General features: G+C 41.9%; 3 protein-coding genes across 6 annotated transcripts; 2 read left to right on the top strand and 1 right to left on the bottom strand.

Annotated features, from left to right (window-relative positions):
* Window positions 1-416: 416 nt before the first annotated feature.
* Window positions 417-4,213, top strand: trmt61b (tRNA methyltransferase 61B). Its single transcript, XM_062397933.1, has 8 exons — window positions 417-713; window positions 791-1,623; window positions 1,744-1,846; window positions 2,530-2,720; window positions 2,817-2,908; window positions 3,605-3,813; window positions 3,910-3,993; window positions 4,087-4,213. Exons 2-8 carry the CDS (start codon window positions 859-861, stop codon window positions 4,119-4,121), a joined length of 1,479 nt encoding a protein of 492 aa, XP_062253917.1. The 5' UTR covers window positions 417-713; window positions 791-858; the 3' UTR covers window positions 4,122-4,213.
* A 38-nt stretch (window positions 4,214-4,251) lies between these two features.
* spdya (speedy/RINGO cell cycle regulator family member A) lies at window positions 4,252-11,199 on the bottom strand. 4 transcript variants are annotated; one of them, XM_062397937.1, is made up of 7 exons: window positions 11,113-11,199; window positions 9,056-9,353; window positions 8,909-8,967; window positions 8,731-8,816; window positions 8,458-8,629; window positions 7,890-8,247; window positions 4,252-4,696 (listed from the first exon to the last, which is right to left on the bottom strand). In XM_062397937.1, exons 2-7 carry the CDS (start codon window positions 9,303-9,305, stop codon window positions 4,635-4,637), a joined length of 987 nt encoding a protein of 328 aa, XP_062253921.1. In that variant the 5' UTR covers window positions 9,306-9,353; window positions 11,113-11,199; the 3' UTR covers window positions 4,252-4,634. The 4 variants fall into 4 exon arrangements, with proteins under 4 accessions (XP_062253921.1, XP_062253922.1, XP_062253918.1 ...); XM_062397938.1 differs by having other exon boundaries at window positions 7,886-8,247; window positions 11,088-11,156; XM_062397934.1 differs by having other exon boundaries at window positions 11,088-11,156.
* Window positions 11,200-13,339: 2,140 nt separating this feature from the next.
* On the top strand, window positions 13,340-18,311 carry pcare1 (photoreceptor cilium actin regulator 1). Its single transcript, XM_062396673.1, has 2 exons — window positions 13,340-16,943; window positions 17,581-18,311. The coding sequence occupies exons 1-2, from the start codon at window positions 13,597-13,599 to the stop codon at window positions 17,702-17,704; spliced, it is 3,471 nt and encodes a 1,156-aa protein (XP_062252657.1). The 5' UTR covers window positions 13,340-13,596; the 3' UTR covers window positions 17,705-18,311.
* Window positions 18,312-18,587: the final 276 nt, after the last annotated feature.

Here is an 18,587-nt window from a genome sequence, read left to right as displayed (position 1 = left end):
CCGGATCTAGCTGTAAATATTACATTTAAGGACGGGTGAAAACGATATGTACAAAAGTAATACGAGGTATTAGACAATAACTACAGACAGAACTCAATCATGAATTAATTATTTGAATAGGCGATGTATTTACATCTAAATCACTTCTCAATGGATTGGAAAGGTGCGCATTGAATGTACGCACAGCTTTTGATAGCACGTGAACGCAGCAAAGACAACAACTTCAAACCTGTTTATATGGGTTGAGTTAGTGAGTTAGTTTGTTGGTTAGTGAGTGAGTGAGTTAGTTAATTCGTTTGTTAGTTATTAAGTGGGTGAGTGAGTGACGGGAAGTGTTAGTAGGTGGGTGAATTAGTTTGTTTGTTAGTGAGTGGGTGGTTGAGTGAGTGAATGCGTTAATCAGTAGGGGAATTAATTTGTTACATACAATACATACAATTATATTGATATATTCTGCATGCAAACACATATATATTGATTTTTATACAGGCGGTACATCTGTTTAATGCAGTGTGTATAACATAGTTGTAATATCTCCCTCTGCTGGAAGACTCAATGCACTACATATGTCGCTCAGTGATGACGCGGTTCGCGTGTGTTTTCCAGCATGGTGACCTTCTGTCTGCATCATACAGTCTATGGTCTGTCCGAGCTGCAGACCCATGAGAGGAACATGACCACACTGTAAGAGCAGCAGGTGAACTTTCTCCATGGTAAGCTCCTGTGTTTAGTTGAGCTGTTTGTTAATGCGGAATACATCTCGATTATAATAACGGAAGCTGCTTTTTAGGTTTATTTCTCTGAACGGGATCTCAGGACATTTTCTTTACTTTATACATTCTGTCATAATCCGGAGTTATGACTCTACAAATGCCCAGTGCTGGATTTCTGTTGGTGCACAGACTGGTGAGAGTTTGCACAGGCAGTCAGAGACATGTCAGACACAGGGACTCACTGGTTAAACTCACTAAAAGTAGAAGTGGGATCAGAACTTTTTTAACTGGTTCTGTGAAACATAACGAGAAGGAGAGCGAGGACTCAGACCCTTCAGGCCCCAGCACCAGGCTGACACCCAGACAAGCGCTGCTGGGCAGGAGGAGAGCCCTGTCCCCTCTGGAGAGGATCAGCAGTCTGCTGCCTCAGGAGGATCTGAGCCTGGAGGTTCAGCAGCTGAGAGAGCAGAACCAGAAGGGAGCTGAGGACACCTCCAACACACCGGCGTCACTCACACACTGCCCACAAGAGCAGAGTGGACATCCTGAGACGGAACCTAGAGAGGATGGATCAGATGACCATCATGCATCTGGCGCCGCCGCAGAACCAAACCCTTCAGAGAGGTGCACGCCAGCCTCTCTCCCGGGGGAGAAGATGCTTGTGTCCGGGGAGCTGCTCGTCGCCGAGTATTACAAGAAAGGTTGGGTGGAGTTCAGGAAGATGTTCAATCTTCAGACTGGGAGTCGCCTGCACAGCAGCTGGGGGTTCGTCCCGCACGATGACATAGTCGGGCAGCCTGCAGGTCGGTTCCTGAAGTCAAGCCTGGGCGTTCCCTTCCTCATTCGGCGGGCCACTCTGGAGGATTATGTGCTGTATATGAGGAGGGGGCCTGCCATCGCCTACCCAAAGGTATTTTTGTCGTCTTTAACAAAATGCACGCCATTTTCTGTGTCTTTTCAGGGTTTGCACGAATAAAATGCTCCTCTCAAAGACACTGTTGGAATATTTGAACTTCCTTGTTTCCGCTAGGATGCAACCGCCATGCAGCTGATGATGGACGTCACAGAGGGAGACAGGGTGCTGGAGTCAGGCTCTGGATCAGGGGCCATGTCTCTGTTTCTGTCCAGAGCAGGTCTGTGTTCGCTAAACCATCTGTTTGTGTCTGTCCACCATTAAAGTGGTAGCACCTTAAGAGGTTGACGCATTACAGTGAAAGTTTCATGTTTCCAGGATGTTTTTGTGTTCCCTGAAAGAGAAACGTATTTTATAGTTAGGTTAGGTCAGGGAGATACAGCCCGAAAGAGTGTACTGATATTATATCGGTATATCATGATAAATGTCAAAATATTGTTCTTTCAACTGTCAGGACAAATTTTTGTTCCTGATTAAAATATCTTGTTTTAAATTCTCGATGGGCAGAGAATGACAAATACTTTGTTTCAGAATATTTGGGATCACAGCCATAAATGGAGTTGTTTCACTAAAGGTTGTTTAAATTTAATAATAATGTAATATAATACAAAATTGAATGGATGCGTAAATGAAAGGATAACAAAATTTGTGACAAAACAGCTGTGCTTTAGCAGTTCTATAGTTCCAAAAGCACCTTTTTTACAATTCATCACTAGGTATATGTGATGAAGACAAGTGGTTGAGGTGAAAGGTCACAATATCTGAAGTTGTGGTTTCCTGCTGACTAACTGTCACATCCACTAAAAGGTGATCACAGTCAGGCTGCTGGATGTGGAGCATATTCTACGTCTGTGTGGAGTGTACAGGATGGATCGGATCACAGTTTGCTCTTGTTTCCCCCAGTTGGTTCTAAGGGCAGCGTGCTGAGTGTGGAGGTCAGGGAGGACCACCATAAGAGAGCCGTAACAAACTACAAACGCTGGCGGACATCATGGTGCCTGCGTCGGGGGGAGGAGTGGCCCGACAATGTCCAGTTTCACATCGCTGACCTCTGCACGGCCTCCTCGCTGCTCGCTGGTCAGGCGTTCCACGCGGTCAGAATGTTTACAGATTTGTAATCAACTTTAGAGCATTGCATGAACTGTGGGATTTACGTGAAATGACCCTGACTCAGCTGATGTCGGTTGCAGGTTGCTCTGGACCTGGTGAACCCTCACCTGGTTTTACCCACTGTGATTCCACATCTGTACCCTGGAGTTGTGTGTGCCATCTACCTCGCCAAGTGTGTATATCATCATGTCTTACTTCAGGTCTAAGAATAGAGCTTAAAAAAGATGGAAGACACGGAGCTGTAAAAAAAGTGCAGTCACGTCTTGCGTGAGGTAGTTCTTGAAAGTTCCTTTAAGAAACAGTTTAGTATCTTAAGAGATACACTTAATAGCTTTCCTCCTGTGAGTTGGCAGAGTAGATTGATACCACAGATCTCCTTATTTTATAGGTAGATTTAAACTCGAGCTGTCAGAGTAGAAATATGAACAAGAAAGTAAAGTACATGGACATTACCATATGTGATTTCTATTGATCCAATTTGATATGTCCTCTGTGCTTTGCTCTTTTAAAGAATGTGGAATCTAGGCCCAGGCTCATAAGAGTGATCGCATTGATTTCTTTTTAAAAGAAATAACCAAAGGAGTCTCCCACTTTTTAATATGAGTTTAATGTCCTCTTAGTCTTCAAACCACTCCCATATATTCTTAATACATATTCAGTCCTTACAGTATTAACATAGTTGTAGTTTCAACCAGATTTAAACAGCATAACTGTGTTACATTTTATTAATATACATTTAATTGATTCCTGTTTAAAAATAAAAGCCAAATGAACACATTATAATTGTTCATTTTAGTTGCTAATTGTCTCACATCTGCAGTAACAGAAAGACATTTACCTGTTTCCTGACTCTGCCCCTATAACCCAGCATAACACAGGTTATTGACCTGCTGGAAGGCCTCCGCTGTATGCAGCTCCCATTGCTGTGTGAACACATCATGGAGGTTCCAGTGCGACACTGGCTGGTGGCCCCGGCTATGCAGAAAAATGGCCAGTTCTGCACCAGGAAACCTCCGCCCCTGGATGAAGAGCACGGCGAGGAGGAGGAAGAGGAGGCGACAGATGAACCTGACAAAGGTGACTTAAAGAGAATACAGCAGATGTGTCGTTTTTTGATGTGGACCCTGATGTTTTTTAACATTTCTTAAATTGGACATTTTACTGATATTACAGAAGAGTTGTTCACAGATGGACATCCAGCCTTCGGGAGTGTTCCTTATATCGCCAGACCTCACCCTGTACAATTAAGCCACACAGGTCAGATGATATAACACTTCCAAGTCCTAATGTAAAGAGTTATAAATGATGATGACGCACATAAATGATCATAGTCTACTTGTCTATTTTCAGCGTTCCTGGTGAAACTGAGGAAGTGTGGTCAGTAGCTGCTCTCCCTTTTAGGAATCCTGGATGAAAAAGATTTAATATTCTATCCCTACTGTAAATAATCTGTAAAATAAAACAAATGTTGAGCCATCAGTGTATGTGTTTACTAACAAATCTCAAAAAGACTCATTCCAGTTCAACCTTTTATTGAAAACTCAATAGACAGTGTTGTATAATTTAAGCGGAACACAAACATTACAAACACACACACAACAGAACTCCAGTACAGTGAGCGACATTGTGTGGCGAAACTTCAATTCATTCAAAAGGGACTTTCCCCCCTATCTGTTAATGAGTGGTTGTCCCAAAAAGTGCTTTGATAAATAAAAAATAAATAAGTAAAAATATATATGTATTTAAATATATAGCAGAAACTCAGTGCAGGTTAAACAAACCTTTACAGTAATACTCTTTGGCATATAACATTAATCTGACTGCAAGTTATGCAGAATATGACGACTTCTTTGTTGGTATAAAGACGGCTGTAGTAAAACTGCGGCGGTGGCGGCGCTCTACTCTTCACTGATCCAGTTCATAGAGGTGTCGAGAGTAGAGCCACAGGAAGACTCCTCCCCTGACAGAGAGGGAAGACAGACACATGTAGTTAGGAACAACACGCAGCCTCAATTCCTTGTGGCATGGACTCAACAAGTTGTTTGAGATTCTGCTCCGTGTTGACATGACTATCACGTCACTGCTGCAGTTGTTGGCTTTACATTCATGCTACAAATCTCCAGTTCAAATTACACCCTAAATGCGTTTGAGTCACTGAACTTACATCTGGTGACAATATTCAATTTCACTGAACTTAGAGGGATCTATTTGATTTAATTCCTACACCTCTAACACATTGTCGCTAACTGGTTAATGCTAGTTATCCTGATTAGAGACATGTAAACAAACAGAGCATCCAAATGATGTTTTTTTCCGAACCCAGCTCAGCCGGTTGGCACCCCTCGTGCTCGGGTCAAGTATTGATGCTGTCAAGCCTTTGGTCTTAAGTGCATGGTGTAAATACATTTAGGGTGTAAGTTAAGTTTCTTAATTACCCGTGGGTGTGTTTAGGGTGTAAGAGCAGTAAGACAGACACGCTTCTCTGCAGAGTGAACAGATCTGTTAATGTGCAAAGTGAAAGGCGCTACAGATCGCTGGTCACCAAAACCACCAGACACAAAAACAGTTTCTTCCCCCTCGCCGTCTCACTACTGAACAGTCAACCCACTCTGGCACTGTGCAATAACTCTGGATCCTTATAATAACCACTGTACAGTTACTCCCGGAATTATATTATATTATATATAATATATATTTTAATTATATTTAATTATGTTTACTTATTTCACTCTCACTGGATAATTGTAATATGCACACCTGCACTTCTTTTCTTAGACCGTCGCACTGTTCGGACTGTTGTATTGTTTTGTTTTGTTATGATTGTTTTTGTGATGTGTATTCTGTGTAAGCACCTGAGAGCCACTTTACCGAGTCAAATTCCCTGTTTGTGAAAACTTACTTGGCCAATAAACCTGATTCTGATTCTGAAAGCACACGAGCAGACCATCATCAGTGAGTGTGTGACATCAGTGTGTGTGTGTGAATGCATTGTGAATCTGTCTATGCAGGTGCATTTTATCATCACAATAATGTGCCCCTTAAAATAACAGTGAAATACTGCACCACTGACTTCAGATCAGGCTAATGATGCAATCGCTTTGCACTCCCTCAAGATAACTCTGTGCCTGACCACATCTCAGTTTAAGAACCACCCACACTATGTTCATCTAAAACTAGCAAAGAACTAGCTGAATCTGCTTGGTGCCTGATGCCACTTTGTACTTGGTGCTGTTGAGCCCATTGACATGATCATGAAACAAGCTTTAGACATGATGGATTGCCGTGCTGGAATTAGCCATTAGAAGATTGTAAACTGGCAATAAAGGGACGCACATGATCAGCAGCATCACTCAGATGAACCATGGCGTTAACACCATGATAGATTGGTATTTAAGGGGCTAAATCCACATCGCACACAATTACTCAACCAGTACACTTTGAACTATTGACAAGAGTCAGTTTGGGTCCATTCATGTTGTTGAAGTCAGATTCTGACCCATTCTGATGTTAAATGTGGACATTAACTGAACTCCAGACCTGTACCTGGATGATTTCATGCACTACAGTGTTGCCATATGATTGTGTGACTGGAAAATTGCATGAAAAAGCAGGTGTACAGGTGTCCGTCAGTAAATGTATGGTGCCGGTCTAAAAAATCCTCAAAAGAAATTGTTAAAGGTCCAAATATTACCAGAAGAAGAGCAGCAGCAGCAGCAGCCTGGCAAAGAGACTCAATCTCAGGGTTTATACTGGGTACACACATTTTTCCAGTGAGGCGTCTCCCTAAGCAGACACTGGTAACAAGATAACTTTGAAGAGAAACATGGAAAATGCTCTAAATCCGAATTATAGAGGGTCATTAATATGCTGGAATAAATCCTATCCCCCAACACAACGCTGATGCTCTGCGAATTGAAGTCGGTCTCTCCGGGATATAGCACAATCTTTCAGTTTGAATTCCTAATCCTCCTCTGTGAAATTCGTCACAGGTGTAATCCACCTGAATCACATCGACACACACAGACTCCCTGTAATAAGAGGTGGAAATGTTCCACTCATTTAGTCGAGGGCTCCACTTCCAAATAATAACAAAAAAATGATTCCCCTAGAAACGTCTCTTTAGCAGCAGCTACTAGTGTAATGTGTAATGGTTGGATTTGCTTGGTATGAAAAAAGCAAAGCTTAATGTGCATTTAATAGTTCTCAGTTTGCTGTATGTTACTGGGGGCAAGTACGTTTCAGACAGTAAAGCCTGATTGATAATAATGCTGCTGGAGACAGATGCTCCCTTAAACTCATATTAAAAGCTCAAAGCCAGTGGCGACGATTTCACGAAGATGTGCATCATCGACTCTGAGCGTCATTTTGTCATTTTATTATTTTGCTTAAGTTATTCAACCTTGTCTGCTCTGTGAAAGTGTGTGGCAAACAACATTCAGCTGCTCCATTAAAACATAAGAAAAATGTGTAGTTTCTGGCTCCTGCAGGTTCTGGAGCCTTTCAACTGTCTACAGTTTGAGGGAGGGGGGGGGGGGGATACTTTTTAATCATCTTTCTACTTTAAGGTATTTTCAAAGAGCTTCTTGAATCTAAATGGTATTTTTGTCCCAATGACCGGCAGAGGGCTCTATCTTTAAAGGTAATTTTGTGATCCAACTTTTATTGATCTATATGATTTGATTGCAATGTTTCAACAGAATGGGTCAGCCTCTGCCAAATAAAAGGGAAAAAGAATAATAAGGTTTAGTGTTGGTCATTTGTTTATCGTATTATGTATATGCCTATTTCATACATAATGTACAAATACTGTATAGTTTCATTTGTTTTCTTGATATTTCCATGTGGACTTTCTTCTTTTAATTTTCCAGGTGTGGCATCAGTAAAGTTGATCTCATCTTATTTGTTGGAATCCTCGTCACGCCTCCTTCACAGGACTGTGACAAACATGACCCATCATGGTGGGATCGATCAGTTACATAATATTAACGTGTAGCCTGCTGTTCCTAGCTTTTCCAGGATATAGGGTTGCTATGTGACTGAATAATGGAATAACCTAAATAGTACTGAGGTCACAATCAGGGCTTTGTCAGTGTGCGACTATGTCCTGATTTTAGAGGTTGGAGGAGAAGCACATCTGGATTAGTGATACCTACTAGGAACCCCCTCAGCACAGCAGCAGGACGGAGACTGGACGTGGCTTTTAGTCTCTGCCGCCTTCCTGCCAGAGGCTGCAGCCCTGAGCGGGGTGGTCTCCAAAGTCAGCAAGGCCGTGAACGGGTCTGGATAGGTGGCGTTGGGGCTCGGTGCAGGAGATCCTCTGTTGGGATGGGAGGAGCCCAGGCCCTGGTCTAACCTGGTGCTGTGGTGACAGAGGACACAGGTGACTGGGGAGGCGAAGGGTCCACGGGGGATACTGATGTTGACTTTGTCACTGTACTGTCGCTGGGCTCCGCTGTGGTGCTCTGATCGCTCCCGCTGCCACACAAAGTGAGCGGGCACGATGGCCATCACCTACCAGGGAAAGAGAGAGAGAGACGCAGAAAAAGGAATATATGAATTCAGAAAAAAAACACCCCTGCAAAAAAATAAACAGAGATGAAATATCTGGCGTTAACCCAAAGAAATAAATATTGCCCTGTCCAGCAAAAACAAGACCCTTAGAAATAATTCACAGGGAAACACCGTTTATCAGCCTCCTCGGGCAATTTAACTTGTGTGCACCTCTTCGCAGCAGCGCCTGCTGACAGCCGCTCTGTACTCAACGCGAACCCACAGCTTGTCTCGCTGCTTGAGGAAGCGGGGAAACTGCCTCCTCCAGCTCTTGCCCAGCGCCCACGGAAAAATCTCGTACTTGCTCTCTTCCTCCTCCTCCTCCATGGTGTTGGCAAGATACCTAGAGATGGAGCACACGAGCTGGTTTCATTCCTGCCAGCGAATCAGCCACGAGGGGTAAAAAATAACACGCAAAGCGTTTGCTTATCCTCTGACACTTACAGTGCGGTGAAAAAATTCTTCCTGGTGTACTCGTCAATAGTGAAGCGGGCCCTTTTGAAGTACACAAAGGTCATGGCTAGAAGGTACTGGTGAATTGGAGAGAGACAGATTGGGAGTCAGTACACAGTGACCAACGTGAAGCTTCAGAAATAATTTAAAGCCAAATAACGGCTTCTACCTTGTCTGTCAGTTTGCGGCAGCAGTCCGTCCACAGGAAGTCTTGAATGAGGTCATCATCTGTAAACAGATTCATTTTAAATCAGGCTTTTAAAGTAGGATTAATCACTTGAACTTTAAAGATGTGATTTATCTTAACACTATTCACCAAAAAGTCTGAAGTACGACGCCATTTCCTGACTCTGGATGACAATAGTTGGAGCCAAGGGGATTCTGGCCTTAAGCGTCCCAACCTGCAGCTGGCTCGGCGTGCTCTTCCCGGCAGGGCCCTGGGCCTCTTGGCCGTTGGTTCTCTTCAATCGAAGACCTCTCCTGATTTGGAGTGTGTGAGCGCTGTTGGGTTTGACCCGGACGGTTACTGAGGGAGGGGTCTTGCACCTCCTGTGTGGGTGCTTCATTGCAAGGCAGTGTAGATCAGTGGAGGAAGAGGAGGAGTGAGGTCTGTTCTGAGAGGGGATGAGAGGAGAGGTGGTTGACAAATGACCAAATAACATGAAGGGCTTAGCTGAAAACCCACAGGTCCTTCATATTAGTTGGGTAACATACACAAAGTACGGTTTCGGCCATCACGGTTATGTTTTCATCGCCGTCTGTTTGTGTGCTTGTTTGATTTGAAGCAAGATAACACAATAACAACTGATTTCCAGGAAACTTGGTGGAGGGATGCAGTATGGGTCAGGAAATGGAACCATTACATTTTGGGTGATGTGAAGGTGACGGTGATGACATATTAAATTACTGAACCTGGAGCACACAAAGGTTATATTCGAGTGAAAGCATTTCACAATCTCGACGTGAAACTGAAAGACCACGCACTAGAATAAAGACAGGAATAACATACAGGTTTTCATAGATGTTGAAAGAACAACAAAGCCAACACAGGCAGTCAGTCTCCCAGTAGCCTTGCGCTGCAGTCCCAGTTGCAGTCAGAGCAGAGAGGAGACCCACGCTCCGCGTCCTCCAAACTGCAAATGAATCGCGCTTGTGCAAAGCCGTCGCTGATCTGTTTTACATAGCGAGATGGAAGTGTGAATGTATCTTCACTGTCACTGGAAAACATGAGTCATTGAGTTCAGTCTCTAAGTGTGGAACGTGGTGAAACTGAACCCTTTCTCTGTCTCTTTTGGATCGTGTTGCCGGTCCCAAGCCCGGATAAAGGAGGAGGGTTGGACGTAGAGCTAGCAGTTCCACCCCACACAACAGCCTTTTGATTACATTTTAAATTTTAACATTTAACAATACAGGACAAAATTGATTTATGTATGTGGGTCTAGAATCTTTAATGCTGTATCTAGACTCTAGATACAGCATTAAAGTCATGACGTTATTTTGAGAAGTGATGGCCTATTTCAAAGGCAAGATTAAAAAAAATAATAATCAATAGAAGAATACGGAAGCGTATTGCATTCACTTTATATTTTTTTTATTTTTTGGGGCATTTGTCTCCGAATTTCCGAGATAATTATCTCAGAAAAACTGAATTATTTTTGTGTGATGTGAATGTTATACTCTTCTTTAGATGAGAGCTTATTTGTAGTTCCATTACCACCAGTACCGTTATGCAAATTATGCGATGACGTCATTTAGCGACTTTTAGGACAGCCAATAGCTACTTTCCTTATTGAGAAGTTGGCAACACTGCACACTTAATGGACTGGCATCTCTGATCGTGTGAAAGGGGGAGCGGCTTGTTTGGATTCAAGGGGACTGTTGGATCTGTCATTGTACTTCAGTCTGTTTAGCCTGAGCTCATCATGACGAGCAGACACTGAGCAGACACTAAGCTAGCAGGCTAAACAGCTAACTACTGCCAGCCTCGCAGAAGCTAACTCTGACTTTACTCCATCGCAGTGCGAACACCGTGTGCGAAGCTAGGACTCAATACTCAACCAGGAAGTTGAGTGTAATATAAAGTAAGTGAGGGCATTAACTGCGGAAGAAGCGAAGGTTTACTTCAAGACAGACCTCAAACACGTCCTCACCTCCGCGGGGCTTGTTTTAAACTCCAGTGGCTAAAGCAGAGAAAGAAACCAGCAACTAAAACGACCCTTCCTGACCGACTGGAGAGTTAACTAACAGCTGACACCGTTAGAAGAGGGAAACATGTCCGGGACAACAGCGAGCAGAAACATCATCGTTCACATGTGTAGACGAGCTAGAATAAAGAAAGCATCCATCACCTCGACGGACTCACACCTCACACACCTCGGACCTCAGGTGACGCCGCCTCGAGAACGCGCTCCTGGATCCGCGCCATTCGCACAACTGCACGCGGGGACGCGCACGCTTATTGCGTCGTATCCTCTACTTCTCCTTCATTTAGTTTCTCTCAATATTCACAACAGTTTAATGGTACATCTACTATAGAGTATTATAGACAGTCTTATGTGTAGAGTATTATAAACATTTGTATATGTGTAGTATTACATGGATGGTGTTATATGCAGAGTATTACATATTCGAATATTTTATACAGAGTATTATATAAAGTATTATAGACAGAGTTGTTATACAAAGTATTATAGACAAAGTATCAGAGCCACCTAATGGGGGGGAAATGTCATATTGAGAATAAAGCCGTATTTTACAAGAGCACAGTCTGAATATTAGTATAAACCCTCTAAAATGAATTTAAAATTATGACTTTTCTCATAATATCAGGACTTCATTATATTAAAATTCATATTTAATGCTAACATTTTCTGGTAATACTATAATTTATTCACCTCAACAGCTTGTCTCTTCATATTATTACTTAATTTTCATCATCTTATTTCCATAGGAAGAGAATAGCCACTGTTAGAGCTGTTTAGTCGAAAAGATGTGTCTAAATTGTTTAATAGTTTGTTGAGATTGTTAAGTGAAAACCAAAAGGTAAGCTTAATTTACACTTTACACATTAAAGAACATTTCTTTAAAAGTCTCTGTCATGTATTTAATTTTTTACTTGGCATTAGACATTTCATTTTTACTAGAATACTTATTCCATTTTAACAACCACAATAAATATAGTTCAACTATTATTGCAGTATACTTTTCAGTTGTTGACTACACAGATGTGATACATCTAATATTTCATATTGCACTGAATCATTAGACATTTTGACGTTACAGACCTTCCCTTGAGGACATTTTCTCTATCTGGAACCCTCTGCATTTGAACCCCCTGAAGGACACACTAATTTAGAGGATTAAACATATAAGTTGCCAAGATACTTAATAAAGTCATGCACTCAGTGACTTGGGAGGTTTAACAAAAGAAAGCGCATAATGATTATAATATATATATATATATATATATATATATACATATATATATATATGACAATTATAGGCTACCCTTAAACTAAGGTTATGGTCACTGATGGCTTCCTACCTTGTCTCTCAACCAGATGTTTGCTCCTGGAATGACAACTGTTTAAATGTACCCACTGTGCATTAAAACCCTGAAACCTCTGAGAGGGAGTGAACTGCTGAGCCACAAAATGTCTGAAAACAGGGTTTAGTTTCAGTTTCAGTTGCTCCACAGCATCAGCAAACGAAGAAGGATGTTTTGCATTGGTTTCCTTGATATTTAGAGACTGAACAAACCTCTTCTGGTTGCTGTGACTATGCCATTGTATTAATGCTGAGGTTAATGAGTCTCTTTGAAGTTTGCCCTGACTGCCTGTTACAAAAGATTCACAAAACCTCCCTACTCTTGGTGGAAGCCTAAAATGTGTATGCAAAGTTGTAGAAAGTCTCATATGAATAACACCTGGTCCCCAGTACACAAATGAAACACCTGGTATGAATAATAAGGTTGTATTCTACGTCATACCTCAGATAACACATAATAGGGAATTTTGTGCAATCCCAGCACAGTTAGATTTTATCCTGGTCATTTGACCAGGATTTTCCAGAGGCAGTAGTTTGTTTTATTTTAAAAGCTCAATGGTCCAATGATCTGATCCTAGATACGTAATCTCCAAATAGAACTGAATGACAGCAATTTAAGCATTTTGGGTAATATGGCCAGTGTAACCACAAGTGTACGTTCATTTATTGTTACATAATGTTGTTTCCATATCATAAAGATGATGATGGAACATAAATTTAAATGCATGTTTTGTAGCAAAATAGATATACTTTCACATTTATTTTTATGAAGATGATTTTCTTTTCTTTTAATTTTCGTTGAAATAGCCCCAGTTCTACATGGGAGGATATTGTTTTGTCGGCTATAAAAAGCCACCTCAGGCCAGCCCTCATTACACAAATGAGCTTAAGGACTTACAAGTAGGTGAGTTTTATATGCTTTAACATGACATGTGTGCACGCTGAGGACTTCACTGAAAGCCCCACTAATCCTCTCAGCTGCTTGTTCTTTGCAAGATTCAGAGGGATGGTTCAGAGCACGCGTCAAGGATTTTTTTTATAAACATAACCACTTACATGGGAATATATTTTGCCTATCTATGACTGCTGGAAGGGATATGTAAAATGGATTTATCAACATTTTGTTTTGTAAGCTTTCTCCTGGAAAGGGCTCTTGTCCGATTCAACAACCTCAGTCACCTGAAACTGACGGATACAGCAGGTGGCTAAGGACTGTGACTACTCTTTCCATCATTTACCACATTGTCGGCTGTGCAGTGCTGGAGTCTCCAAGAGGACATACAAATCTGCTTCTTCTGAAAAACATTTAAAATGGGCTGCTCACCATCCAAAGGTAACAATTGTGGGACTCTGGGTTCCCTGAATAGGAGCAGAATGCTGCCGGCTGCACCTCAAGAGAGTCCCAGACAGTCCCTCCTCGAAGACGTAAATCATCGAAATTCAGCTGTATCTACGGATGTGGATACAAAGGAGAGGAGAACAGCTGAGCAGGCCAAGGTATTTCAGAAGGAGGCACAGATGACGCCACAAAAAAAGAGAACTGTTACTGATTTTGCACCAGAGACGGTAAACATGGATAAACTGGGGAGTCAAGGAATGGAAAACAACACTGTGTCCCAGAGAAAAGAGAAATGTTATGACACGCAGGATGTAATCGAGAAAAAGACTAGCAGAAAACCAAAGAAAAACAGGGGTGGGAAAGTCCTTAAAAAGAAAGACAAAGACAAGCTATCTGCAGAGAATAAAGTGGACTTCCCAGAACCTCTGGTAAAAGCTCACCAAGCTGCTTATGCCTTTTTAAATCCAAGTATAAACAAGTACGATGTTCTGCTTGGACTTTTGGAACAAGCAACCCAAACTCAGGTTTCCGTTCAGCCTATGGTTGCTTTTATGGCCCTACGCTATGAGGAAATAATCCAGGGCCTGGAAGAGGTAGCAGATGAGGGAGAAAGAGTTCTAAAAGAAAATGGACAACATCTTGCTTGGACCAGTCAAATGAAAAATCTTTCATCTTCTCCACTTCTGAAGTCTGGCTCTGCTAATATTGAGCCCCCACCGGATTTGTTGCAGCAGCTGCTTCAGTACACCACACAGAGAATGCGAAATGTGAGTCAGACTGTTGCAGGAATCGGGGATTCTGCTTTGGAGGAGGCAGTGGAGTACTTTGCCTCAGTTTCAGAGCTTTTAGAGGAGAAACTGAAAGTCAAACGTACTGTAGAGACTAGGCTAATGCAAGTATTATCTCGTATTGAATTGGCCTCTCTTGGCAAGCCTGGGCCAGAGGACTCTGCTCTGCTAAGTGAGGACAGTGGCATTGGGGCTGAGAGTGAATCGCTTGCTGGATCTGATAGACGCCGCAGACGAGAGAGTTGTGAGTCCACTGCAACAAATAGAACTACACCTGTTAGTTTTATCGGACACACCTCCATTAACATGACACAAGGAGTGTCAAGGCAAAACTGTCAAAGTCAAATAAGTCCAAGTGTTTCCCTCACCTCACTCAACTCACTCGATTCTACATGCACCATAATGGCTAATGACCAAAGAGATTCATTACTAGGATCATTCTCTTTAGATGATGGGGAGGAAGATGAAAATGATGATGACGAGGAAGTGGAGAAAGGCGTGGGAGTACTTCATGTTAGTTTTAGAACGCGATCAAATTCTTCACCGGAAGAACAAGAACAGCCCCCCCGTCGCCTACTCCCAAAGCGCATAGAGAATCCTCAAAATGCAGAAATGACTCTCAAAATGAAAAATGCTATAAGTGGTAGGATACAGTTTGTCCCATCACAGAATGCTGGTGCCAAATCAAAGGTAGGAGGCAGTCCCAAAACCAGTAGACGCCATTGGACAGATGAGGAGGAACGATCTCCAAGGAGGCCTCAATCAGCAGCACCTGTTCAGAAGGCGTTAGTGAAAAAGACCACAGTGGCTAGACAGCAACGTTCCCGGTCAGCAGAGTCCCTACGGAGCAAAGGTGAAGATCCTACTCTGCTCGAACTAGAAAGGACTCAGAAGGATTTAAACCAGAGGTTGCAGAGGATGAGTAAAAGCAGAACAGGAGTAGACGCAAGGACAGCTCCAGCTAAGCAAAATCAAGGAAGCTCACCAGCACAGTCTCCGGCAATAAATCGCAAACTTCAATCCTTAGAAAAGAGCAATAACCAACCACCCAAATGCAAAGTGGACTTAAGACGGAGCAACAACAAAAAAGTGTCAGTAACCAGTGTTGTGGAAGACAATATACAAAAGAACAAAAAAACACACAAGGGACCCATAAAAGCCACCCCACCCCCTAGCCCTCCTTCATCACCAAGGCCATCATCAGGTTTTCACAGAGGCAGGAATTCAGTCAAAAAACTGATTGATACCTTTAGTCAAGGAATAGAAGAACTTGATAGTCCTAAAGTTCTAGGGCCTCTCGTCGGAGTACGAAAGTGTGGTGTTCCTGTATTACCTGGTTTAGGAAATATGGAAGCCGTGCTAAGTGCTGGGTTAGCTAGATGTAGGAATGAATACATCTCATCTGAGAAAACGGATGATTTAGATCTGGATAATCTCCCCCCACCTCCACTGGAAGTATTAATGGACAATTCCTTTGAGGGTGCCAAGAATCTTTCAACTGGTACTGGAGATGATGGGGAAACAAAAGTTGGCAAGTCGCCTCTCTTAAAAAGGACTGTTTCACAAAAATTAAGGGCCTCAGTTCAGTCGGTGACAGTGCTGCCAAGCAAAGGAGGCTTGCCACAAGCTTCAAAGGTTGTTTCTCATGCTAGAGCAGACCAACAGGACACGTCTACTCCATCAAACTTTAGCAAACATGTCGCCCAACCGAAGGCAGACCCAGGAGAGGAAAATGATTTGTTTCACCATCAAGCAAGAAAGATTATACCCCTAAGACACTCTTCAAACTCTCAGAGAGAGTGTTATGTAGAAAACAATCCACCTTCCAGTCAAGAAGGATTAGTAGATCTTCAAGATGCTGGCAACCTATCTGTGCCTGGACCCAACACTACAGTCTCCACATTGCCTCCCTCTTCAGTGGTCAATAGCCAACTACCTGCCACGCCAACTAGGTCTAGGAGTCGAATGTTACCATCCACACCTTCTACGCCAAACAGCTTATATCAAAGGTTTCCTAGTCCCCATAACTGTAAAAGGCAACCTTCTCCGGCAACTTCAACCAGCCCCCCAGTAAACAGGGAACTCCCCACACCTCCAGCAGTTCAGAGGAGGCTCCCCAGCCCACCAGTTACAAGGAAGAACAACTTAAACTCAACCTCCTCGTACCCTTTCAAAGCACCATCTCCACCTCCCTCACCAAAATTACAAAGATGGTCAAGACAGAACAGCAGTGAAGACTTATCTAGTGCTCGGATGATCAGTAATGCTCGTTCAGTCTTCTGCCCTGTGTCCCCATCCCTGTTCGAAGCCTCCATTCCCCGACCCCCTCAAGCATGGATCTCTACCGGGGTGTCTTTTGTCTCGCGTCCTTCGGGAAATCGTGGACGGTCTCCTGTATGTGTTCAAGGACCTCGACCATTCATCAGACGTAGTCATTCAGACCAACGGCCAAGTCTAAGTTTACCACCAAGATCACCTGGTGTCTCTGTGGCTGAGACTTGTGGGAGTGAGCCATCATTATGTACAAAGGGGTGAGTGTTTTGTTTTCATGTTAATCCTTCAATATACTATCCTTGTCTGTGTCCCTTAGTTTTATAAAAAGTTTCGGAACTATTATAGATCGAGTGGAAACTATTCTAAGATTTTTCCTTATTATGCACAATATTGTACTAATGTGAGGGAAAATTCAGAATCTCTCTAGTTCAGCTCTCAAGTACTCACTTATTAATCTTGGGGTTTTCAGGAAGTTGTAGGAAAATACTATACGAACACAATAAAATAACTTAATAACTATTGAACTTTGATTTATGTCTGTGAAATAAGCAAGAGTTTAACTTATTTGACAATGCTTTTTACAGTACTTTAGTACATCAATGATTTTTTTTGCCATAGGCCAAGCTGGAATTTAAGATGACCTGTTTTCAAGTTTTAGTGAATGCCACTACTCCACTACTTTATCTTGTCACTGCTCTATTTAAGGCTGTGTTAATTTTTGAATGCAACATAAATTAAGTATTTTTCACAGTATAAAGTACAACATTGAATGTTGTGATGTGGTCGTTTTACAAAGTAACTGAGTGAATTCACATTGCTATCACAGTAATGCACCACTCCAGCTGGTGTACTTTCTTAATTTCTGTTGACAACATTCTGTATTCATTCTTATAGGCTGGACGATGAACCAAACAGGTACGCTGAATTATGGGGCAGCCAATCAGACCTCAGAGCTACATCACGCTCTGCATCACACCCGGATCTGTGTGTTGTTGGTCAGGCCTTTCACAGAGACTAAAAGAGACCAATGAAAGGCCAGTGAGATTATGGATTAGCAGGCCTTACAAAGGATTTAAAGTGATGGTGATGGTGTTTACTACACTGAGAATAGACCGAGAGCTAATTCTATCCACTTGTTGTGGTCGCACACCTCCACTTCACTTATAATTGAATTGTTTTTCAATGTTATTTAAACCTCACTGTATCTGTGCATATATATATACTTTTGATTTTATTTTGCAGAGCATGTATTTAAGAAAAACATTCACTCATGCTTTCAGTTCATTCAGATACAGGTTTACATCATCAAAATGCAGATACTAGTTAGTCTTGGTGGCTCAGTGGTCAAAAGGTTCAAGCCTCAGGAAAACCAGTAAAGTACATCACATACATTCACAGCCTTTGCAGAAATCATTTCCAAGATTTGTCTCTGGGATTTTCTGGAAGTGCAATAATGTCATTGTCAATAATGGAATATCGTATGATTATGATTATTATTTTTTTATTTTTATTTTCAATGAGATGGCATTTTCTCTATTGTCATTAGCCACAATCTAAAACAATATATGTCTGCCAATTCTTATTTTTCTGTCTTTCATGTTAACTTTTTGCTATTTGTTTTTTAATAAAAGGCACTAACAATTATTTCACATGACCCATTTGAGTGTTTTATTACTAATAATTAAGCCAATCTCTATGTGTTTGGAACAACTATTTTACACAGTTGTGAAATGGTAAAAAGTGTATTTACTTTATTACTAAAAGGTTCAGTGTGCAAGATTTAAGTCAAAGGATCTATGAGCAGAAACAAAATATAAAATAATCCTAGTGATGTTTTCAATATTGTGTTTCATCTAAATTGTAAAAACGTTTGTTTCTTTTTACCCTTGAGTGGGCCCTTT

This window comes from Platichthys flesus, chromosome 10 (genome assembly GCF_949316205.1).
Source record: "Platichthys flesus chromosome 10, fPlaFle2.1, whole genome shotgun sequence".
Classification (NCBI taxonomy): domain Eukaryota; kingdom Metazoa; phylum Chordata; class Actinopteri; order Pleuronectiformes; family Pleuronectidae; genus Platichthys; species Platichthys flesus.
Note: the sequence above shows the minus strand (reverse complement) of the source record. Positions and strands in the feature narration are given on the sequence as shown.